Source organism: Bombina bombina, chromosome 4 (genome assembly GCF_027579735.1).
Source record: "Bombina bombina isolate aBomBom1 chromosome 4, aBomBom1.pri, whole genome shotgun sequence".
Taxonomy (NCBI): domain Eukaryota; kingdom Metazoa; phylum Chordata; class Amphibia; order Anura; family Bombinatoridae; genus Bombina; species Bombina bombina.
Window position 1 is genome coordinate 1,129,571,000 of NC_069502.1, and position 27,392 is coordinate 1,129,598,391.

At 37.9% G+C, this 27,392-nt stretch overlaps 1 protein-coding gene across 1 annotated transcript in view; it reads right to left on the reverse strand.

Annotated features, from left to right (window-relative positions):
* The window catches only part of USH2A (usherin), a 2,188,359-nt gene that overhangs the window by 2,127,448 nt on the left and 33,519 nt on the right, over positions 1-27,392 (reverse strand). The window contains exon 2 of the mRNA XM_053712759.1: positions 21,453-21,618. Coding sequence (XP_053568734.1) covers positions 21,453-21,618 — 166 coding nt within the window. The remainder of the gene's footprint in view (positions 1-21,452; positions 21,619-27,392) is intronic.

The window sequence follows — 27,392 nt, forward strand, 5'->3', positions numbered from 1 at the left end:
TTTTTGTTCTATTTATATCCTAGAGGACGTCTAGGAGTCCCCTTGTTTATCCTATTATCCATACTGGTGTATTTGTGCTGTTCCCGGCGGTCCGATATACTTTATCACTCTATTTACTATGGGGGTGTGAGAAGGATTTTTATTTTCATTGGATAAATCCACCCATGTGCATCTAGTAACGTCTCTGCATTGGATTAGTGACGCAACGAGTGAAGCCACAACGAGGATTGCAGATGCTCCATAGATCAACCGGAGGATTGAAGTGTTTGAGCCCTGACGGCAGCACTTCCAGGTATGATCAGTAATTACAGAAGACTGTACTTTTGGGTGTGTATAGAGATTGTCACTTGAGCAGTAGGGGAGATTTGTGTTCTCTGATCCGCAAGGATCCCAAGAAGCACAACTAGGAGATTGGTTGACATTGGAGTTGATTGATTAATTGCACTGGTGAGTGACTTTACATACCTACTTATTGCGTTAATCTCTCTCTGTGATTCTCATTTAACATGAACTATTTCTACTATTTGGCTTACGGACTGGGCTACCTGTGAGGCGCTGGAATCCTTTTGTGTCTTTTTGCCAGTTTTTCTAATGCTTTCTTTAAATGTAATTTTCGATTCAAATTTTCTAATAATTATATTCGAATTATGCATTATTCAAATTCAAAATTTTGAATGTGGACAATCAATCTAGTTATAAATATTCTAATTTGAAAGTGGCATTCGAAAACTGTAAATAGCATTCAATTACAGAATTTTCGATTATGTAAAAAAAAATTTCTACAATAAAATTTGTTCTAACATTCTAATTCGAATATAAACACATTCGCCCATCCCTATTTGGTTGTACAGCTAAAATGATTTCCCTACCTTCAAATGTTCAAAGTTACATTTTTCTGGCAGGAAACATTTCAACGGTTCGAATTTGCACTATTCAGTTGTGATTAAGTTATGTGCTTCTCAGCTAATTGATTACAGTGTCAGCCAATAAGTAAGTAAGCTTCACTTTCATTCTTGGCCAATCCTGACACCATTAAAAAGTATGTGCTGCTTTTCTGCTGCCCTGAAGATGTTCACCAAATGAAATATTTGACAAATGGATTTTTAAAAACAAATTAATTCCTAATGACGCCCTTAACTAGTTGTCTTCACATTTTTTGTCTATGCATACATCTATTTAATATACAGTATATGTTAGGTGTTTATTAATGTAATAATTATTTATGCAATATGATCAATATACAATAAAATTTAACTTATGCCTAAGTCATTTTATATAGGTGATACTATAAACACAGATAAGTATAATATAATTTTGCAAGGTGGGCTTAATAATGATGAAAATATAACAAATTTAAAAGAACATGTTGACAATTTATTCAAACTATGTTTTCTTCAACCAAATTGTCTGTTACACTATATATATGACAAACACAATCTTATACTTCTAATCCCAACCCTGACCAGGTAACTATATACCAGATGTCACAACAATTAAACAATTCTAGACCAATTCAATATAAATCAGTAGCATTAACCAATTAACACAATATGGCTATCTAACAAATTTCCATTTTTGACTCTAAGCCAAATACTATAATTAAAAAGTTGTTCTATGATTCAACAGACCAATGACGTTTACCAATGAATACAATATGACTATAAATTGAATACAACCTCTATAATGCTTTATAATAATTCAAAATCAATTCATCCGCCTTTACTAAAGAACCCCTTTAGTTTCAACAGATAAACTAGATTGCTATATAATATATTGAATTAGTCCCACAGATATTTGAACAATTCTTAAAACAGCCACATGTAAAAAATTAAGCTGCAATTTAAAAGCAAATTTTTAGCTTTAAAAAGAAATCAAGAAACTTCCCAGTAGATAGATACCAGTATATTTTCAAGGCCTTACATCTATACAACACACATTTAAATGCCTTTTTCCTACTATATATATTTAATGTTATGTATGTAGTACTGCTTTATCCTGGGGGGCATAAAATAAAATTCAGAGGGCCACCCCTGTGTTAAATGAAGGTTTTATCAAGTAACATCTATTCATGAAATGTGCTTTAATTCAAATCAATCAGAAATAGAACAGGTATGAAAACACCTCTATCATGTATATTTATGTATTTATCTTTTGTCTAAAAATATAAAAGCTCTACTACGCTATGTTACACAGCCCCTGCTTTATTAATGGAAAGGGACATACCTCTGCAAGTGCAAGAAGACAATATTAGTTTATTCAGGACAGAAGCATGAGTGTTTTGGCGGGAAAAAAACTGAACTATATGTTAAAAAATCCCTCTTTTAGATTAAACGAAGACAACAATTGTCTAGAAAGTCTCATTAAGCCTTGCTATATTTTTTTGCTCAAGTTGTTAAGGTAATCATCATAAATACATTTCTAGTTTCCCCAATAAACCATGAATGGTTAATAAATAGATATATGTATCTATTAAATATATCTAGGAATTAAATTTCACAAATAAGCCAAAGTGTCATCAAAACAGCTGATACATTAATTTATTTCATGTATTTGATTGACCATAAGGTAAACATGCTCAGGGTGTATTTTAAGGGGTGTGTCCACTGATTGTAATGAAACAGAAAAACTGTGCAAATTACAATTGTTTTTAAAACTTTTATTTGTATGCAGATCTTTAGCATTATTAGCATTACAGTATTTTATTGTGGATACATATTTGCATATATTAAAGGGATACTAAACCCAATTTTTTTTTCTTTTGTGGTTCAGATAGGGCATGCAATTTTAAGCAACTTTGTAATTTATTCCTATTATCAATTTTTCTTCGTTCTCTCGCTATCTTTATTTAAAAAGAAGGCATCTAAGCTTTTTTTTGTTTCAGACCTCCAGACAGCACCTTTTTATTGGTGGATAAATTTATCCACCAATCAGCAAGAACAACCCAGGTTGTTTGCAAAAAATGGGCCGGCATCTAAACTAACATTCTTGCATTTCAAATAAAGATACCAAGAGAATAAAAAATTTTTTTGATTATAAGAGTAAATTAGAAAGTTGCTTAAAATTGCATGCTCTATCTGAATCATGAAATAAAAAATCTGGGTTCAGTGTCCCTTTAAAACTGACTTTAAAGTCCCTTTCAGTTTTAAAAAGCATATTTAACCTTACTTTAGATAAGATGTACAGATAAGATGTACTGAACAAGAATATGAACTATTTATTTAGCTTTTCTTAAGAACTGAATACTGACTTAGGAACTGATATATAGTGATGTCGCGAATAGTTCCCGGCGAACATAGCATGTTCGCGTTTGCTGCAGCGGGCGAACATATGCGATGTTCGATCCGCCCCCTATTCATCATCATTGAGTAATACTTTGATCCTGTACCTCACAGTCACATTCCAGCCAATCAGCAGCAGACCCTCCCTCCCAGACCCTCCCACCTCCTGGACAGCATCCATTTTAGATTTATTCAGAAGCTGCATTGTTAGTGAGAGGAGGGACAGTGTAGCTGCTGCTGATTTAATAGGGAAATTGATAGCTAGGCTAGTGTATTCAGTGTCCACTACAGTCCTGAAGGACTCATCTGATCTCTGCTGTAAGGACAGCACCCCAAAAAGGCCTTTTTAGGGCTAGAACATCTGCTTTTTTTTTTTTTCCTGTGTAATCTAATTGCAGTTGCCTGCCTGCCAACGTGTGTGTCAGGCTCACAGCGTATACTGTGCCCACTTGCCCAGTGCCACCACTCATATCTGGTGTAACAGTAGTGTAGATTTAAAAAAAAAAAAAAAACACTTTTTTGACTGTGTTAAATAATAGCAGTCAGTTTCCTTCACACGTGTGCGTTTCAGTGCCTGCCTGCCAGGGCACAGTGTCACCCCAGTGCAACTCATATGTGGTGTAACAGTAGTGTAGATTTTAAAAAAACAACACTTTTTTGACTGTGTTAAATAATAGCAGTCAGTTTCCTTCACACGTGTGCGTTTCAGGGCCTGCCTGCCAGGGCACAGTGTCACCCCAGTGCAACTCATATGTGGTGTAACAGTAGTGTAGATTTAAAAAAAACAACACTTTTTTGACTGTGTTAAATAATAGCAGTCAGTTTCCTTCACACGTGTGCCTTTCAGTGCCTGCCTGCCAGGGCACAGTGTCACCCCAGTGCAACTCATATCTGGTGTAACAGTAGTGTAGATTTAAAAAAAAAAAAACACTTTTTTGACTGTGTTAAATAATAGCAGTCAGTTTCCTTCACACGTGTGCGTTTCAGTGCCTGCCTGCCAGGGCACAGTGTCACCCCAGTGCAACTCATATCTGGTGTAACAGTAGTGTAGATTAAAAAAAAAACAACACTTTTTTGACTGTGTTAAATAATAGCAGTTTTCTTCACACGTGTGAGTTTAAGTGCCTGCCTGCTAGGGCACAGTGTCACCCCAATGCAACTCATATCTGGTGTAACAGTAGTGATCATTTAAAAAAAACAACACTTTTTTGACTGTGAAATAATAGCAGTCAGTTTCCTTCACACATGTGCGTTTCAGTGCCTGCCAGGGCACAGTGTCACCCCAGTGCAACTCATATCTGGTGTAACAGTAGTGTACATTTAAAAAAAACAACAACACTTTTTTGACTGTGAAATAATAGCAGTCAGTTTCCTTCACGCGTGTGCGTTTCAGTGCCTGCCAGGGCACAGTGTCACCCCAGTGCAACTCATATCTGGTGTAACAGTAGTGTACATTTAAAAATAAAAACAATTTTTTGATTGTGAAATAATAGCAGTCAGTTTCCTTCACGCGTGTACATTTCAGTGCCTGGCAGGGCACAGTGTCACACCAGTGCAACTCATATCTGGTGTAACAGTAGTGTACATTTAAAAAAAAATACAATTTTGACTGTAATAGATTTAATAGCAGTTGTTGTCTGCAAGCGTGTGTGTCAGTCCTTAAGCGTCTACTCTGCCAACTTCTGCCAGTGCACAGTGCCACTCATATCTGTTGTCACAGTAGCTTGCATGCATAGTACCACTAATCGAAAAAAAAATGACAGGCAGAGGCAGGCCACCCCTCAGGGGCCGCCATGGTCGTGGTGCTGTGATTCCCTTTGGCCCTAGAATAATGCCCAGTGTTCAGAGGCCACGTACCCTGAACTCGAACAGCTCTGAGGACATAGTTTACTCGCTAACACAGGACACCCAATCTTCTACAGCTTCCGCTCGGAACCTTGACGCACCATCTACCTCCAGCTTAGCTTTGGGCACCTCTCAAGTTACCACTCACCCGCCTGCCACCACCACCAACACTAGCACCACAGCCGCTTCACTTGATCTGTCAGTGGAGTTATTCACACATCAGTTGGAAGAAATGAGTGATAGTGATGTGCAACCATTATTGACAGAGGATGTAGATAACAGGGATATGTCTCAGTCAGGCAGCATTACACACATGGATGTACGGTGTGATGATGATAATGATGATGTTGTACCCGCTGCTGCTTCCTTTGCTGAGTTGTCAGATACAAGTGAAGCGGTTGATGATGACGATGTCACGTGGGTGCCCGCTAGAAGAGAAGAGAAAGAGGGTGAACGTTCAGATGGGGAGACAGAGAGGAGGAGGAGACGAGTTGGAAGGAGGGGGAGGTCGTCGCAAGGAGTTAGTGGCACAGTCAGACAGCATGCATCGGCACCTGGGGTCAGCCAGACAGCGCGCCAATCAACGCATGCTGTTGCCACCACCAGAATGCCGTCATTGCAGAGCTCATCAGTGTGGCATTTTTTGTGTGTGTCTGCCTCTGACAACAGCGATGCCATTTGCAACCTGTGCCAAAAGAAACTGAGTCGTGGGAAGTCCAACACCCACCTAGGTACAACTGCTTTGTGAAGGCACATGATCGCACATCACAAACGTCTATCGGCTCAACACATGAGTACAAGCAGCACACAAACTTAAAGCCGCCATCCTCCTCCTGGTCCAGCATCTTCAGCCACGTCAACCACTGCTGTCCTCCTTGCCCCCTCTCAACCATCTGCCACTCCGTCTCTCGCCTTGAGCAGTTCCTGCTCATCTGCCCACAGTCAGGTGTCTGTCAAGGACATGTTTGAGCGTAAGAAGCCAATGTCACAAAGTCACCCCCTTGCCTGGCATCTGACAGCTAGCTTGACTGAACTCTTAGCCCGCCAGCTTTTACCATACAAGCTGGTGGAGTCTGAGGCGTTCAAAAAATTTGTAGCTATTGGGACACAGTGGAAGGTACCCAGCCGAAATTTCTTTGCACAAAAGGCAATCCCCAACCTGTACTCGATTGTGCAAAAGGAAGTAATGGCATGTCTGGCACACAGTGTTGGGGCAAGGGTCCATCTGACCACTGATACCTGGTCTGCAAAGCATGGTCAGGGCAGGTATATCACCTACACTGTGCATTGGGTAAACCTGGTGACGGCTGCCAAGCATGGAATGCGTGGCTCTGCAGAGGAGTTGGTGACACCGCCACGACTTGCAGGCAGGCCTGCTGCCACCTCCTCTACTCCTCCAACTCCATCCTCTTCCATAACCTCCTCGGCTGAGTCCTCTTCTGCTGCTGCGTCTTGCTCCACATCAACGGCACCCCCCAGCTCCCCAGGTACTATTCCACATCCCAGATACGGCAGTGTCACGTCGTCTTGGGGTTGACTTGCCTGAAAGCAGAGAGTCACACCGGACCAGCACTCCTGTCTGCCCTGAACGCACAGGTGGATCAGTGGCTGACTCTGCACCAACTGGAGATCGGCAAAGTGGTTAGTGACAACAGAAGAAATTTGGTGGCGGCTTTGAAATTGGGCAAGTTGACACATGTGCCGTGCATGGCACATGTGTGTAATCTGATCGTACAATGCTTTGTGCATAGGTACCCAGGCTTACAGGATGTCCTGAAGAAGGCCAGGAATATGTGTGGCCATTTCAGGCGTTCCTACACGGCCATGTCGCACTTTTCAGATATTCAGCGGTGAAACAACATGCCAGTGAGGCGCTTGATTTGCGACATCCCGACACGTTGGAATTCAACACTCCTAATGTTCGACCGCCTGATCCAACAAGAAAAAGCCATTAACGACTATTTGTATGACCAGGGTGCTAGGACAGCCTCTGCGGAGTTGGGAATGTTTTTGCCACGTTACTGGACGCTCATGCGCAATGCCTGTAGGCTCATGCGTCCTTTTGAGGAGGTGACAAACCTAGTCAGTTGCACCGAAGGCACCATCAGCGACATCATACCATTTGTTTTCTTCCTGGAGCGTGCCCTGCGAAGAGTGCTGGATCAGGCCGTAGATGAGCGTGAAGAGGAAGAGTTGTGATCACCATCACCACCAAAAACAGCCTTATCAGCATCGCTTGCTGGACCTGCGGCAACGCTGGAAGAGGATTGTGAGGAAGAGGAGTCAGAGGAGGAATGTGGCTTTGAGGAGGAGGAGGAGGAGGAAGACCAACCACAACAGGCATCCCAGGGTGCTCATTGTCACCTATCTGGTACCTGTGGTGTTGTACGTGGCTGGGGGGAAGAAGATACCTTCAGTGAGATCACTGAGGATGAGGAACGGGACATGATTAGCTCGGCATCCAACCTTGTGCAAAAGGGGTCTTTCATGCTGTCGTGCCTGTTAAGGGACCCTCGTATAAAAAGGCTGAAGGAGAACGACCTGTACTGGGTGTCCATGCTACTAGACCACCGGTATAAGCATAAAGTGCCTGAAATGTTACCGAATTACCGCAAGTCGGAAAGGATGCAGCAGTTCCAAATTAATTTAAAAAGTATGCTTTACACAGCGTATAAGGGTGATGTCACAGTACAACGGGAATCTAACAGGGGAAGAGGTGAAAGTAATCCTCCTCCTCCCACGACCACGCCGGCAAGGACAGGACGCTGTACAGACGTGTTGTTGATGGAGGACATGCAGAGCTTTTTAAGTCCTACTAATTGCCACAGCCCTTCGGGGTCCACCCTCAGAGAATGACTCGACCGACAGGTAGCAGACTACCTCGCGTTAACTGCAGATATCGACACTCTGAGGAGCGATGAACCCCTTGACTACTGGGTGTGCAGGCTTGACCTGTGGCCTGAGCTATCCCAATTTGCGATAGAACTTCTGGCCTGCCCCGCTTCAAGTGTCCTGTCAGAAAGAACCTTCAGTGCAGCAGGAGGTATTGTCACTGAGAAGAGAAGTCGCCTAGGTCAAAAAAGTCTAGATTACCTCACCTTTATTAAGATGAATGAGGGATGGATCCCGAAGGGACTGACAGTGGGCGATACATTCGACTAAAAAAGGCCTGATGAGATGAGCTGCCTTGGGCTAAAAATGCTCCACACGCTGCTGTATTTTATCTCTGAATGCCGGATGACTTGCGTGACTTATCCGCCACCAACTAGGGTTCAAGCCGCAATGTTTTAGGGCACTTTCTGTCTGGGAAACAAACATCATTTTTTCTGGCATCTGCTACAGCAGCGGCTGCAACAATACCTAATTTTTCAGGCATGTGTACATGCCTAATTTTTCTGGCCTCTGGTGCTGCACTGTGGCTTCAAAAAACAAACCAAAAAAAGGCACATAACAGGGATTAAACTGATAGGAATAGTACTACTTAACACACCACTCCTATCTGGTGGCACATTAGATTGCACGCGCAGTGCCCCAAATTTGAAGTAGGAGGACCGACCAAGCATCTTTTTCCATCTCCCGGTTCCTAAAATCGATGCCATATACACGTCCCCTGATAGGGGACGTAACAGGGATTAAACTGATAAGAATAGTACTACTTAACACACCACTCCTATCTGGTGGCACATTAGATTGCACGCGCAGTGCCCCAAATTTGAAGTAGGAGGACCGACCAAGCATCTTTTTCCATCTCCCGGTTCCTAAAATCGATGCCATATACACGTCCCCTGATAGGGGACGTTACAGGGATTAAACTGTTAAGAATAGTACTACTTAACACACCACTCCTATCTGGTGGCACATTAGATTGCATGTGCAGTGCCCCAAATTTGAAGTAGGAGGACCATCCAAGCATCTTTTTCCATCTCCCGGTTCCTAAAATCGATGCCATATACATGTCCCCTGATAGGGGACGTAACAGGGATTAAACTGATAAGAATAGTACTACTTAACACACCACTCCTATCTGGTGGCACATTAGATTGCACGCGCAGTGCCCCAAATTTGAAGTAGGAGGACCGATCAAGCATCTTTTTCCATCTCCCGGTTCCTAAAATCGATGCCATATACACGTCCCCTGATAGGGGACGTAACAGGGATTAAACTGATAGGAATAGTACTACTTAACACACCTTATAATAACGCAGAGAGAGGCAACGCAGAGAGAGGAGTCTGAAGAAGAGGAGTCAGAGGAGGAAGGTGGCTTTGAGGAGGTGGAAGACCAAACACAGCAGGCGTCCCAGGGGGCTTGTTGTCACCTTTCGGGGGCCCTTGATGTTGTACGTGGCTGAGTGGAGGAAGAGACCTTCAATGACATCAGTGAGGACAAGGAACGGGACATGGCTAGCTTGGTATCCAACCTTGTGCAAATGGGGAGTTTGCGGTTGTGCAAATTGACTGTTTGCGGTTGTTTGCGGTGCGCTAAAGGGACAGTCTAGGCCAAAATAAACTTTCATGATTCAGATAGAGCATGTAATTTTAAACAATTTTCCAATTTACTTTTATCACCAATTTTGCTTTGTTCTCTTGGAATTCTTAGTTGAAAGCTTAACCTAGGAGGTTCATGTGCTACTTTCTTAGACCTTGAAGCCCACCTCTTTCAGATTGCATTTTAACAGTTTATCACCACTAGAGGGTGTTAGTTCACATATTTCATATAGATAACACTGTGCTCATGCACGAGAAGTTATCTGGGAGCAGGCACTGATTGGCTAGACTGCAAGTCTGTCATAAGAACTGAAAAAAGGGGCAGTTTGCAGAGGCTTAGATACAAGATAATCACAGAGGTTAAAAGTATATTATTATAAATGTGTTAGTTATGCAAAACTGGGAAATGGGTAATAAAGGGATTATCTATCTTTTAAAACAATAGAAATTCTGGTGTAGACTGTCCCTTTAAACAGGGAGTTTGGTCTGTCACTGTGAAGCGGGCGTAACCCTTATACTACCTGATCGATACAACATCATACCTGATGTTTTAAAGCACGTTATTCCAAACAATTTAGGAATGTTAGGTGATTTATGTCCTTTATGGATTAAAACCAGACTCTGCATCAACTATGTAATTTTCTATGGGAGTTTTGCCATGGATCCCCCTCCAGCATGCCACAGTCCAGGTGTTAGTACCCTTGATACAACTTTTCCATCACTATTGTGGCCAGAAAGAGTCCCTGTGGGTTTTAAAATTCGCCTGCCTATTGAAGTCTATGGCGGTTCGCCCGGTTCACCCGTTCGCAAAGAGTTGTGTAAGTTCGCTTTCGCCGTTCGCGAACGCAAAATTTTAGGTTTGCGACATCACTACTGATATACTTACATATAGCCGCGTGCATATACCAGGCAAAATAACTAACCATTAATCCACAAGCAAATTGATACAAAAATTGACAATTGGACAAATTAATTAATCTATATTTAGGGGAAAATTCAAAAAGTTAATAACAGACTCAATGATACTTTTTTTACTGTTACAAAGAGGAAAAAACTTGGGAACAATTACTTTAGATGATTTGATATTTAGTAAGCACAGCGGTAGTGCAGCAAGTGGGGCCAGTAGAATGATTGGTTGTATTGCTTGAGGTTCTGTATTTGCAGCAATATTTCAACATTCTTATGCCACTTTAGAGATCTCTAGTTAGGCCTTATCTGAGTTTTGCCTATAGTTCATATCTCCAGAAGGATATAAATAAACTGAAATCTTTTCAAAGGAGGTCTACTGAAATGGCACATAGACGAAAAAATAAAACTTACAAAGGAAGGATCAATGACCTAAATATGTATTGGCTAAAGGAAAGAAGGGAAAGAAGTGATACAAAAGAAAGTTTCCAGGGACATGAAATACTAAGGACTATAAAGCTAAGCAATAGCTAAGAAATATTGCAATCTTGCTAATGTGCATATTACACTTGCGCTCTAACACAAACAGAAATTGCAGTATTAGCAATTTTCCCACAACACATCACAAATACATTAAAATAAACTATTGCACACATATATAGAGTTTCTGATAAAAATTTTTTTATCTAAATATTAATAAAAATGTTAAATGGTTAAAGGGATATGGTATATGATAAGGTATTTGATTAGAAAGGGCTATTATGTATGCCTAAATATATATCTATATCTATATCTGTATATATATATATATATATATATATACACACTTCAGAGCCCTTTCCAACTAAATACCTTGAAGCATGATATATTATTTGTATTCAATTTTAATTTAATTTTTTGTGTTTGAATGTATTTTGAATAGAAATACTTTACATTCCAATGTTCTCCACCTAGAAGAAAATGTTCTTTGTATTTTTAAATAGTTATTATATATATATATATGTTTAAAGATAAAAAATAAAATGTTCTTCTAGGTGAAGAACATTGGAATGTAAAGTATTCATAACCTTCGGCTTTAGCACTGTTGGTCTAATGTGTTGTCAGGTTAGCACGCTTGCAATATGTTTTAGTTGTTTTTTTTAAAAAGCGGGCGCCATTGAAGTCCATGGGAAGAAGAAGTTAACCCGGTCGCTATATCTGAAGTCATGAAGTTGCGAACTGGATCGTTTACTTGAGTGGTAACTTTTTACTTTCAACTTATAATATGCATTCTAACCACCCCACGTTAACATTTTACTTAGAGCGTAGTTAGTATGCGAGCAAAAAATATATAGTATGCCACTTATAATCTGGCCCAAAGAACATTTTATAGGCATAGTATTCAGGATATTACCCGCCTCCCTCTATTCATGAGTGTCGCCATGTTGAAATTTGCAGATTTTTTCTATTCCAGGGCTGATGTGTTTGCATAAGTGAAGCAACTCTCCTTCAAAGATACCTGCACTGTAACCTAGGTTCCAAAATGGTGGCACCTTGGATTAGAAGGAGGTGCTTGAAGTGTATTTAGTACCTTTTAAGGGACTTAATAAAACTTAGGCTTTAAGTATTTTTCACAAAAAGAGCATAACTAGAACAGGTTGAAGGGTAGTAGATGCAGGGCTAATTTAAGGAAACCCTTCTTTTCAGAAAGGGGGGTTTATTCATGGAATAAACTTCCAGAAGATGTGGTAAAGACAAACACGGTTGGGGGCTTAAAGAATGCCTGGGATAAGCATACAGCTACCTATGAACTAATTAAGCTATCTGCCATATTTAAAGGTAACATTCTTACATAGTATTAACAGCAAAGTATAGCTTGTTATAAATGTACAAATTCTTTCTTTTGATTTGTATATGAATGGCAAAAACTGAAAAAGGCACACTTGCTCTAGCGGGTAAATTATTGCAAGCATATAGTACCCCCTCCTTCCATCCTACCATAGACAGAGTCAGGGGGAACTGGGTTCTGAATTGAAGCCTGTGGCAAATAATATTTCAGAATATATGCAAATCCTAGTTTCTCCATAGAACTCTGTTATAAATTTGTTTTAAAATGGTATCTGACACCAGCACAATTTATATATTGGGACATTAGGAGGGGTTGTGGAGAAGCAAAGAATATGCTACATATTTAGTGGAGCTTCAAACTGTTATAACCTTTCTGGATACAAATATAGAAGTCCTTTAGGGTCCTATCATGACACCTACAATTGCTTACTACAGATGGGTTTAAATAGTGACAAGTCCCTTACAGCTAGAAACTGGAAGACTCAGCAGACACCTTCCCTACAAAACTGGCTAGATAGAATGACTGAGCTATTTTAACTGGAAGTACAGATTCTCTAAAATAAATAAATTGACACTGCTTCATGATGTAAACTTTTATGTATAAAAGTACACATGAGTAGCTCCATCCTAGTTTAATCTTTTCCATCTTCCCCTTATGAATCTCCCTTACTTTATCTAAAAAATTTTCTTTTCCTCAATATACTTGAGGATGAGACACTTCGCATAACTTAGCAATCAGTAATTTTGTATAGGGAGTCATATATGTTCATGTGATACGATATGCTATTGTTAACAAAAGTTCACAGTGTGCCTCAAATAGAAATCTATTTCAGTACTTCCACAGTATATGATGTCCTCTCCTTCATTAAAGCCAAGGAAATGTAGTGTCTGCTTCCAACTTATGTAAAGCGTGTAAACTCATCCTAATCACTCAAAAACTGTGGAATTTTGCACATTGCTTATTGTTTGTATAAGTTAGATAAAGTTTGGAAACCAAAGCGCCAGAAAAGGCTGGGTCTGAACAATTACTAAATCAAATAAAATTACACTTTATTTCAAAGCATGCATGGATCCATGTTACAAACATACAATTAAAATATACATAAAAACAATTTAGCTTTAATGATAGATTAAAATCACAGCCAATAACCTCTTTCAAGTGTCTAGTTGGACCGATTTGGACTGATGTTCCAGTTCTTACTAAATAACATGAGCCTCCTGATAGGAGTTATGTTTATCTGTTGCTTAGATATGGGTGATCAGTGGTGATGCTTACTTACACTCTGCTAAGTAATCAGAGATGTCTATTTGTTAATGATAGCTTGCTAAGTGCATGAACTATACAAATGAAAAAACTATGCAAATAAAAACTTTAAAAGTGGAGAATTTGTGTTGAGTCGGCGTATAGTTACATGTTGTGTTTCAATCTATAGTGCAAAATTGAAATAAAACTCCTTTCAGGTGATCAAATTGTTTGTGCTAGTGAAGAAATATAAATAAATATGGAAGGGAATAGTTGCAAAAAATTCAAAAGTGTAAGAGCTGATAAAACTTAAAACTGGAAATGGCTTCCACAAAAACAAAATAAAACAAATACAACATCAACTCCAGCAGGGTTTAAACAAACAAACAAGCGTGTATAAAATGATCAAAAGGGAAAGAACACATATACATGATAGTCACTAATTGAAAAAAGTCCTCCAAAAAACAGTGTTATAATCCAAATATTAGTGTCAAATCCAAACCATCAAAAAAAGATAATCACTTGCAGAAAATAATCACTTGCAAAAAATCAGTGGCCACTGTTAAAAACAAAACAAAACATGCAGATTTGTGAAGAGATCTACAAATAGATCTTCCTAGTGAAGGTGTTCCTTGGAGAGGAAGTGCCTGCAACCGCAGCAGGACCGGAGGGCTGTTATGGGTTGTCTAGGTCTCCTCAGAAGCCTGGCAATCCCAAATAACACTTATAATAATAAAAATAAACACACAATAGTGCAGAGGGTATTACCCAAGTGTGATAAATGAAAATAAACTCACCAGTCAACGCGTTTCAGTCTATGCTAGACCTTTCTCAAGAGTCTTGTGTACCCCCCATTGACATTTGTTTGTATAAGTTACCATAATGTTATTTCTTAGAGTCTTGTACTTGAATGACAAATATTCTTTTTAAGTACTTTCTGTCTCTGTACCTGGATAAAAATAAATAAATTAAAAAAATAACCTATAATTTTGTTTGCCTTACTTGCTTGTCCCAGAACTTGCAAGGGAGCGTGCATCTGGTATGTGCAGGCACACTCAGTTTAAGTAAGTGTACTAAAAAATCTTGTGAAACTATGGTGAAATCCTACAAGATCACTGCCAAATGGTTGATGTATTGCAAAGATTTGGCAAACTATCATTTAATAAAATGAATGTTGCCAAAACTGAAGCAAATGGTATTAATCTTGGCAGATTAGTGGCAGACCATTTGCAGGCTCTCTATTTGTTTTGGTGGCTGTGTTTAAGTATAAAGCACTTGGTGCTATCTCATGACCTACACGTGACTGGGGTAAATTTTTTGTCCTTATTCAAAAACATCAAAATCTTTCTGAAATTGGGGAATTCACTGAACTATCTTGGTTAGGACATGTGGTCGCCCTCAAAATGTTGCTTCTCCCGAAGGTGTTATGTTTTCTCATGTGTCAGCATAGGGCCTTTTTTGCCGCTGACTCATTAAAGATAATTAGAGCAGGCCTCACTCACAGTATACATGCAGCTATGCAACCTTCTTTGTATTCCAATGTATGCTAGAATCTTCCAAAGTTGGCCAACTCCATCATTTGAGTGAGTGTGGTTAGAAAAATTGTAATACCTACATAACAACCATCTGGTCGTTCTCCATGCCTTTAAAATTCACAGTATTTCAGGCCTTTTATATTGTCTTCAAGATTCTCACCCTTGTGCCTGGGAAGCAGCAAATTTTAGAGATGTAAGGGACTTCTATACGTCAACATCTTTGATGACCCCCCTCTTCTATTCAGGGACATTATCACTTACCTTAGAAACTGCAGTTTCAAAGCCTTAGGCCCCTATTTATCAATCCGTCAACTTACTTGCATTTGCCGGCACCAATACGCTCGCCTAAGATCGCCTAACATCGCTTCCGCGGACCTGAATACGTTCTCCAAAGTTACCAAAAAAGCTGTCAAAAAGCCACGCACCAAGTACAGGGCGATGAGCAGCGGACTGTTGTTAACTAACAGTCATCGATCCCGCTGCTCTTCGGCTTTTTCCCAGCTTTATTGGTACCCTGTTACTAAACTCCCACACTATACTAAACTGTTTACCCCCTATATCGCCGCTCCCAGAGCCCACCGCAACTCTAATAAATGTATTAACCCCTAAACCGCCACTCACGGACCCCACCACAACCAAATAAAGTGTTTAACCCCTAGACCGCCGCTCCCAGAGCCCAACGCCACCTACATTATACTTATTAACCCCTAATCTGCCACCTCCTACACCGCCACTACCTACATTATACTTATTAACCCCTAATCTGCGCCCCTACACCGCCGCCACCTACATTATATTTATTAACCCCTAATCTGCCCCCCCTACACCACCACCACCTACATTATATTTATTAACCCCTAATCTGCCCCCCCTACACCGCCGCCACCTACATTATACTTATTAAACCCCTAATCTGCAGCCCCTACACCGCCGCCACCTACATAAAGTTATTAACCCCAAATTTACCACCCTACACCACCACCACCTACATTATACTTATTAACCCCTAATCTGCCAACCCCCTACACTGCCGCCACTATATTAAATTTATTAACCCCTAAACCTACGTCTAACCCTAACCCTAACACCCACTAACTTAAATATAATTTAAATAAATCTAAATAAGTATTCCTATCATTAAATAAATTATTCCTATTTAAAACTAAATACTTACCTATAAAAAAAAACCTAAGCTAGCTACAATATAACTAATAGTTACATTGTAGCTATCTTAGGGTTTATTTTTATTTTACAGGCAAGTTTGTATTTATTTTAACTAGGTACAATAGTTATTAAATAGTTATTAACTATTTAATAACTTCCTAGTTAAAATAAATACAAATATACCTGTAAAATAAAACCTAACCTAAGTTACAATTACACCTAACACTACACTATAATTAAATTAATTCCCTAAACTAAATACAATTAAATACAATTAAATAAAATTAGCTAAAGTACAAAAAAAACAACAAAACTAAATTACAGAAAATAATAAACAAATTACAAGATTTTTAAACTAATTACACCTAATCTAATCCCCCTAACAAAATAAAAAAGCCCCCCCAAAATAAAAAAAGCCCTACCCTACACTAAATTACAAATAGCCCTTAAAAGGGCCTTTTGCGGGGCATTGCCCCAAAGTAATCAGCTCTTTTACCTGTAAAATAAAATTGCAAACCGCCCCAACATTAAAACTCACCACCCACACAACCAACCCTACTCCAAAACACACCCAATACCCCCTTAAAAAAACCTAACACTAACCCCTTGAAGAACACCTTATCCAATCCTATTGGCTGATTGGATCAGCCAATAGGATTGAACTGAAATCCTATTGGCCGATTGCATCAGCCAATAGGATTTTTTCTACCTTAATTCCGATTGGCTGATAGAATTGAAGGGACGCCATATTGGATGACGTCACTTAAAGGTACCTTCATTCAACAAGAAGACGTCATCAGAAGAGGATGCTCCGCGTCGGATGTCTTGAAGATGGACCCGCTCCACGCCGAATGGATGAAGATAGAAGATGCCGTCTGGATGAAGACTTCTGGGCGTCTGGAGGACCATTTCTGCCCTTCTGGAGGACCACTTCTGCCGGATTCGTTGAGGACTTCAGCCCGGTTGGGTGAAGACTTCTCATGGTAAGGTGATCCTCAAGGGGTTAGTGTTAGGTTTTTTTAAGGGGGTATTGGGTGGGTTTTAGAGTAGGGTTGGTTGTGTGGGTGGTGGATTTTAATGTTGGGGGGTATGTAATTTTTTTTTTACAGGTAAAAGAGCTGATTACTTTGGGGCAATGCCCCGCAAAAGGTCCTTTTAAGGGCTATTTGTAATTTAGTGTAGGGTAGGGCTTTTTTATTTGGGGGGGCTTTTTTATTTTGTTAGGGGGATTAGATTAGGTGTAATTAGTTTAAAAAATTTGTAATTTGTTTATTATTTTCTGTAATTTAGTGTTTGTTTGTTTTTGTACTTTAGATAATTGTATTTAATTGTATTTAGTTTAGGGAATTAATTTAATTATAGTGTAGTGTTAGGTGTAATTGTAACTTAGGTTAGGTTTTATTTTACAGGTATATTTGTATTTATTTTAACTAGGAAGTTATTAAATAGTTAATAAATATTTAATAACTATTGTACCTAGTTAAAATAAATACAAACTTGCCTGTAAAATAAAAATAAACCCTAAGATAGCTACAATGTAACTATTAGTTATATTGTAGCTAGCTTAGGGTTTATTTTATAGGTAAGTATTTAGTTTTAAATAGGAATAATTTATTTAATGATAGGAATATTTATTTAGATTTATTTAAATTATATTTAAGTTAGTGGGTGTTAGGGTCATGGTTAGACTTAGGTTTATGGGTTAATAAATTTAATATAGTGGCGGCGGTGTAGGGGGTGCCAGATTAGGGGTTAATAAGTATAATGTAGGTGGCGGCGGTGTAGGGGCGGCAGATTAGGGGTTAATAAGTATAATGTAGGTGGCGGCGGTGTAGGGGCGTCAGATTAGGGGTTAGTAAGTATAATGAAGGTAGTGGCGGTGTAGGGGGGGGCAGATTAGGGGTTAATAAGTATAATGTAGGTGGCCACGTTGTAGGGGCGGCAGATTAGGGGTTAATAAGTATAATGTAGGTGGCGGCGGTGTAGGGGGTGGCAGATTAGGGGTGTTTAGACTCGGGGTACATGTTAGGGTGTTAGGTGCAAACGTTCCCATAGGAATCAATGGGATATCGGGCAGCAGCGAACATAAGCTTTCGCTGCTTCCAGACTCCCATTGATTCCTTTGGCATCCGCCACCTCCAGGGCGGCGGATTGAAAACCAGGTATACTGGGCCGGAATAGTGGTGAGCGTACCTGGTGGAAAATTGATAACTAGCAAAAGTAGTCCGATTGTGCCGAATTTGCATTCGGAACATCTGTAATGATGTAAGCATCGATCTGTGTCAGACTGAGTCCAGCGGATCGTATGTTACATCACATAATTCTACTTTTGCCGGTCTGTAGGGTTTGATAACTAAGGGGAATCAGGCTCGCCACAATTACGCTGCAGAATTCCAGCGTATTTGCGGTTGACGGCTTGATAAATAGGCCCCTTAGACTGTGTTTTCTTCTTCATTCGTTGGGTTTCTCTAAATTTGCCCCAAGACCTCTTATTGTGTAGAAGTCATGTTGGAGAGGGTGCAGCTCTACAAACCCCTTACTGTCCATTACAAATGTTTTCTAGATTACCCAATTATAGCTCTGCTTTTTTAGCATAGTGACCTCTGTATGTTTTTGTAATTCAGACTGATTGTTATATCTTTGTTATTGTTCTGTTGTACTAACTTCAATAACACATACACAAATAAAAAAACTAAAAAACAAAGGTAGGCTATAATTTATTTTTTTACCAATGTCACCCTAAGAAATCCTACATAGATAAACCAATTAAGCAAAATCCCATATAGGTTATTCCATTTAGCACCTATAAACAAAGTTAATTCAAAAGTATTGACTAACCTGTTAAAAGTCATGATTTACCAACCCAAATTGTACAAGCTAATAATTACACACAAAGGGGCATATTTATGATTGTGCGAGTGGACATGATCCGGTATTGCGGATCATGTCCGCTGCACATTGATAAATGCAGACAGCATACGCTCTCTGCATTTATCATTGCACCAGCTCTCTGCATTTATCATTGCTGGTGCAATACTGCCATCTGGCAAATTGGCTGCTAGCAGGGGGTGTCAATCAACCCGATCGTATTCGATAGGGTTGATTTCTGGCGATTTCTGTCCACAGCCTCAGAGCAGGTGGACAGGTTATAGAGCAGCGGTCTTTTAGCCTGAAGGCTCACCAGAAACACGGGGATCAAGCTCCGTACAGAGATTGATAAATATGCCCCAAAGGGTTCAATCACAATCTATTGGTTGCTGCATTTTCAGCTCTTTTTTTAGACTGAAAAGGCTACTTTTCGATTTGGCATGATCACATTAGTTAATTTTCATTTTGGTACTCACAAACAGGTTTTTGATCTTCGAAGAAAGCCCTATTTTCCTATGGGCATAAAAGTTCTCGGTGATCACAATACTTTTTCGAGTCACTTTTCAACACCTTGTCAAGACCATTTTTTGCTTTTCAAATTTAACACCTCTAGGCACTAAATAAGTCCTTTAAAGCACATTTTGGAAATCTTTAACACTATTTCATGGCTATTTACAAACAGTCTTTTACCTTGCACATATATAAAAATTGGCTACATTGTAGAAGTTTATTAACTTACATGCTATCGACTTGTTAAAGCTCCATTCATCACTATTGAAGAGGCTGTATACAAGGTACAGGGCACACATTTCCATATACATACATATGTACGTATATTTCTTGAGGACATGATATCCTGAACATCTAAAAAAAAAGTCACTTCAGGACCCCAATATTTACAAATGGCGTGTTTTTATTTTTCATTTTTAATATTTGATTGAGTCACTAGCACTGTCATGATTGTTCCTAACAGTACTGGTGTTATTCAAATTGGATTTTTAAAGGAGATCAATTGGTTGTGACTTTCAAAGTTAACTATTTCCATCCACACCACTGCTAACCCATCTAAACGCACCTTTTGGGTTGTCAGGATGGACAGACTTGCACTGTTTTTCTATCACTATATGGTCGCTTTAAAATTTGGACAAGTATTTTTTTAAACATTATTTGAAACCAGTGTTTGTTAAAGCACCATTTCCATATTGGCATGAACTGAAAAAATGGCGACAACGAGTTTCTATGCAAAACACTTATAATATCCTCTTTTACTGGATTTGAACATTCTTTAAACTGTAATTTGTGAACCCGCTGCCTGGCAACATTGTATTTTCCTAAGAGACCGTTAAATGAGATTGCACCTTTGTGACCGGGATTAGGGGATGAAATTTCATGCACACTAAGTCCAAACTCATCAACTAGAGTGCCTTTCAAAGTGCTTGTGCCTACATAACTGAATTCGTAATTTAATATAGGTGGCGGCGGGGTCCGGGAGCGGCGGTTTAGGGGTTAATACATTTATTGTTAGGAGTGAGAGGGGGGATTGCGAATAGAGGGGTATATGTGTCGGGCTATTTTTGGGAGGCGTGTTAGACAGTAACGAGAGATTTAATATTTTAGTCAGTTTTTTTAGGCGGCGGCAGTTTCTAAAGTGCCGTAAGTCACTGGCGACTCCAGAAATTTGTACTTACGCAGATTTCTGGACATCGCTAGTTTGTCAGACTTACGGCACTTTAGCAACTGCCAGCGCCGTATATGAGATAACTCGCTGTGCGAGCTGAAACTACAGGCGGCGCAGGTTTCCACGCTTGCGATGAAACCTGCGCTGTATATCGGATCGTGCCCCTGAGGCTTATGTCCCTGCATTTCAACAAAAGATTCTAAGGGAACAAAGAAAATATGATAATAGAAGTAAATTAAAAGGATCTTTAAAATCCCATGCTCTACCTAAATCATGAAATAAAAAATTGAATTTCATGTCCCTTTTAATTAAAAGAAATCCAATCAAAATTAAAAATGCACTGCAAAATAAAATGCAGTTTTCCTTTTTTTTTTACATATTTATATACAGTATGTTTTTCAAACAAAAACATGTTGTGAACACTATTTATCCTAATTGCTTAATGTCCAATGTCCTTAATTACAGTGATTTCAAGTCCAAATGAATAACGTTATTTTTCATTTATACCCTAAAAAACCATTTGTGGATATTGTTGTTATGTCTTAAGAGTTTATTCTCACACATCATTTTGAAACACTTTTCATGTTTAACTGAATGTTAAGCTTTTCTTTTTTTTTACTCACCTGCACACTAAGATGAATCCATTTCTTCACAGAAAATCTCCCTTGTGTCATTACTTTTATAGGAGGCTGCAAACCATTTACTGTGCGATAATAAAACACGGTCTCTTTATCCGAGATTGTGAGTTTGAACACAATCTGTCCATCAGCAGACTTTTCTATCACACACCTTAAAAAGCAAATAGAAAAAGATCAAAATCGTCTTGAAGTAAACATATATGCCAAAATAAAATGCAGTTCAGTACAGCTTAGGAGTACACAAAGTCTAATGTAAAGATAGCGTGTAATGGAAAAAGATATTTTGCTTTAATACAGTTAGCAACATTCACATCATTGTGTCAGTTCTTTGATTCGCTATTCCAATTCTTCCATTATTTTGCATTGCTTTTAGAATCACTGTTTCACTTAGGACTGATATGGTGTTTGCTTACATAGATTAGAGCAGCAAATATATTTACAATAATAAAAAGCTATACAGAGAAGCAAATAACATACCGGATTTCAGGTCACAAACGTATCTTCTGCTATACTAACTGATGGGTCTTACCAAACTGTAATTGCTTTCTTCTCAATTAACTACTAAAGCAGTTTTTAAACCTATGGCATTGTAGTTTATAATGCAGTCTTCAATTAATTGTAATCTGGTCCTTCTCGTTTACAAACTGAATGCTGTATCTTTTTACCATGGTAGAAAAAAAAAAATCTGTACTTTGATCTGATAACAGCAATGTGTTTCTTTAAGTATCAAATAGACATAAAAAAATACAGAACACTGAGAAATCCAATATTTATGTAAATAGGTCTGTTCAATAGCACAACGACAGCAGTGTACAACAAACTGTAGATTTTAGATTGTAAGCTCTTCAGGGCAGGGCCCTTCCCTTCTTGTATAAATTTATTTTAAAGGGACAGTCAACTCCAAAAAGATAGATAATCCCTTTATTACTCATTCCCCAGTTTTTTGTAGCTAACATGGTTACATTAATATACTTTTTACCTCTGTAATTACCTTGTATCCAAGCCTCTTCTGACAGCCCCCTGATCACATGACTTTTTATTTATTATCTATTGACTTGCATTTTAGCCAATTAGTGCAATGTCTGCCACAACTTCACGTGTTATCTATATGGCCCACATGGATTAGAAGTCTCTTGTTGTGAAAAGCTAATAAAAAAAGCATGTGATAAGAGGCTGTCTGTAGTGGCTTAGGAACAGGCAGAAATGTAGAGGTTTAAATGTTATAAAGTATATTAGTATAATGTTGGGGAATGGGTAGTAAAGGCATTATCTATCTTTTTAAACAATAACAATTTTGTTGTTGACTGTCCTTTTAATTAATTTCCCATAGCTGAATTTCTTTTTTCAATGAATTAGTGTTATTGGTTTAGATTCAATGAAAATAGTTTAGAAAACTAATACATTGAGGAAAAACTTTTCTTATAATCGCAACTCAAAAACTGCATAATTTACAAATGTCTACCTGACCCTCTTGACATTTATGAGTTGCTAGTGACTCTCCATTATGATCAATGGAACAGCATCTATCTTTATTATAATCAATGGAACACTATCTATTGCCATTATAATCAATGGGACACTATATATTTTTATTATAATGAATAGAACACTATCTACTGCCATTATAGTCAAAATAATTACATCTATCTCCATTGTAATAAATGGGACACTTTCTATTGCCATGATAAGCAATAGAATGGCATTTATTTCTGTTATAGTCAATGGAACCTCATCTATCTCCATTATAGTTAATGGAACATTATCTATTGCCATTATACTCAACGGAACAGTATCTATCTCAATTATAATCAATGTAACACTTTCTATTGCCATTATAATCAATGGAATATATTTATTTCTGTTATAGTCAATAGAACCGCATCTATCTCCATTATAGTCAATAAACATTATCTATTACCATTATAGTCAATGGAACATTATCTATTGCCATTATAATCAATTGAACAGTATCTCCATTATAATCAATGGGACACATTCTATTGCCATTATAATCAATGGAATGTATGTATTTCTGTTACAGTCAATAGAACCACATCTATCTCCATTATAGTCAATGAAACATTATCTATTGCCATTATAATCAATGGATCAATATCTATTTCCATAATAATCAATGGGGCAGTATATATTTCCATTATAATCAATGGAACAGTATCTACCTACATTATAATCAATGGATCAGTATCTATTTCCATAATAATCAATGGGACAGTATATATTTCCATCATAATCAATGGAACAGTATCTACCTACATTATAATCAATGGATCAGTATCTATTTCCATAATAATCAATGGAACAGTACCTATTTCCATAATAATCAATGGAACAGTATCTATTTCCATAATAATCAATGGAACAGTATATATTTCCATTATAACCAAAGGACAGTATCTACCTACATTATAATCAATGGATCAGTATCTATTTCCATAATAATCAATGGGACAGTATATATTTCCTCATAATCAATGGAACAGTATCTACCTACATTATAATCAATTGATCAGTATCTATTTCCATAATAATCAATTGAACAGTACCTATTTCCATAATAATCAATGGAACAGTATCTATTTCCATAATAATCAATGGAACAGTATCTACCTACATTATAATCAATGGATCAGTATCTATTTCCATAATAATCAATTGAACAGTACCTATTTCCATAATAATCAATGGAACAGTATCTATTTCCATAATAATCAATGGAACATTATCTACCTACATTATAATCAATGGATCAGTATCTATTTCCATAATAATCAATGGAACAGTATATATTTCCATTATAATCTTTGGGACAGTATATATTTCTATTATAATCAATAGAACAGTACCTATTTTCATAATAATCAATGGAACAGTATATATGTCCATTATAATCAATGGAACAGTATATATTTCCATTATAACCAATGGAACAGTATATATTTCCATTATAACCAATGGAACAGTATATATTTCCATTATAACCAATGGGACAGTATATATTTCCATTATAATCAATGGAACAGTATCTATTTCCATTATAATCAATGGAACACTATATATATCCATTATAATCAATGGAACAGTATCTACCTACATTATAATCAATGGATCAGTATCTATTTCCATAATAATCAATTTAACAGTATATATTTCCATTATAACCAATGGGACAGTATATATTTCCATTATAACCAATGGAACAGTATCTATTTCCATAATAATCAATGGGACAGTATATATTTCCATTATAACCAATGGAACACTATCTATTTCCATTATAATCAATGGAACAGCATCTTTCTCCATCATAATCAATGGAACAGCATCTATCTCATAATCATTCTACCCTCACTGCTTAAAATGAGTTTTTAACGTGAAGAAACCAGCAACACAAAAACATCTCTAAAATATTACTGAATAACCAAAAAAATCCATCTGCATAAAAGACATCTAAAAAGAAATAAAATAAAAACAAGACAACCTCCTCAGCTTTGAAATTGAGAGACAACTGTGAGACAAGATTCTTCACTGCGGCAATAGAGTCTTCATGATTTCTGTACCCTGAGCCAAGGTATTGGTAAAGCATTCAGATCACACCTCTAGAGCATCCTGGAACAGCCACGGACAGCACATTACTCAGATTACATTACCGTAACACAATATACATGAGGATATTTTACAATCACAAATATTGCAACTGTGGCTCCAAAGTGTAATTATTGCTCTTCTAATTTGCTAGAGGTTCACATCTGACTGTGAGATGCTGTGTGCTCATCAACAAACTAAAGATGTTAATTGCAGCAACGCTCACTAACAAAACTGTAAATAATCTAGGTGAAGAGATTCTAAATGATTTTTGAACATGGTCTCATCTTTACAAAAAGACTCCAGGGCCACTTCACAAACATCTATGCATTTAGCTGATTGTATATCAGATTTTTAATGTAACCTGCACCTTTCTCGAGATTTTACCATACATTTTAAAGAAAAATACTTTTTGTGCAAATATTGTATTTGATGAACAAATATTTTATATTGAATATTACAAATAGGGTACCTACTATAAAAGTAGATTATTCTATCACTGGAAGTGCACTTATAGCTTGAGCTATATTTTTAACTTTGTATTAAAAAAAAACAATGTTGTGTTCTAATGTGAAAAGAGTATGCGCAATAACTTTATCACTAAAAAAAACTGGGTGGTCAATGGTTTTTAACTGGTCTAAAGTGCATATGTTGAAAACTCCAAATATCCTACAAATATTTACTCAAAGGACTCCTTTTATTAGGCAGCGGATGCTGCTTCGGAGCCTGAAACGGAAGTTAAGAAGCAGCGGTCATAAGATCCTTAACTTATCCACCACCTTTTAGGTGGCGGAGTGAAATCATCCTGATCCGATCTGATCAGGATGATTGACAGCCCCTGCTAGCAGCCGATTGGCCATCACTGAGCAGGGGGCAGCATTGCACAAGAATTTCACCAGAAATGCTTGTGCAATGTAAAAAGAGGGGAGTTATTATCTAGCCTGGTTAGTTTGGAAATACTGCTCACCTTTAAAAACTTTCCCAAAATGTTTATAAGACTAAATACTAATATAAGGTGGCGCAAATAAATGCCGATTTCCACTCTAAATGAACCTGGTTTTGTAATATATTATATATATATATGTGTATATATATATATATATGCACTCTGGGGTATATATCAAGTTCGGATAGGACAAAATATAGTGTATTGCAAATGCAACAGGACCTATCATGGTATGCTTTCTCAAATAGTGATCGAGGTTGTTACACTACAATGTTATTAGGATATTTACCTGATTCACCTTATGATATGATTCCTTTTTAAGAAATATGCAATAAGCTGAGGGTAAAAAACTGATAGTTTAATTAGTTGAATAATAAATTAATAAATGTGGACTAAAAATACAAATAAAAAATTAAGAAAACACTGGTGTCAAAATATAATGTCACTATGGATTAAAATACATAATATAATTTGTACAATTAAATCACATAAGCATGCATGATTCCTCTAAAAAAACATGAGAATCCTGGGATAACCTTATATTACAATACATGTGTTGTTACACGAGTAAATGTCTCTTTCTTATGTTTCTAAAACTCTCGTATAGAGCAAGCCCTCTGCTGCTTTTGGTTAGTGTTTTCAAGGTTTTATTACAATTTTGCAAGGCCTTAGTGGGATTCCTCACTTCTAGATTTTCTTAACATATTTTCGTAAGCACTTTGACAAGAATTGCGGTTTACGGCTAGGCTGATGGAAATACACATTTAAGTGATACTTCCTAAATGTATCCAATTGTCTTTGTTAAAAAGTTCAGCTGGACAGTTTGTTAATGACTATTTGATACTAATAGTAAGTACATACGGTTTTATGCGACTCTTTACATTCCATTAGATCTCCTCCAGATTAACAGTGCACTGTTACGATATTCACCTTTTTTGGACAGATGATTCTGGTAGAGCGCTGTGGCTTCCGGCCTCCGTTTACTGGATGGTCCGATATATCTCCTCTTCAGGTGTTTGCCACTCCTTGATTACAGGCATCCGCTGTGACACTCCTTCGGTATCTCCCAATTTTCTGTTATCCGATCTATGTGTTTGGAGGTCTCTGACTTTTTTGTCAGTTTGCAGGTGTTTACAAGTGCTCCAACTCGGCTGATATTTTCGCCGGTAGATATATCAGGAACCTTGTGTCTTGCGGCTGATAGTGCTCCTCTTTAAAGCCCCCGAATAGCAGGCTCTCACTATCCTCTTTCGTGTTAGTGGTCAGTTGGTTACGATCAGGTTTCTACGCGTTCTCGGCATTCAGCCTTTCTCAAGATACCTGATTTGGTCGATCTGTTGCCTTTTAAAGTCGTTTCATCACCGCCTTCTTATTTG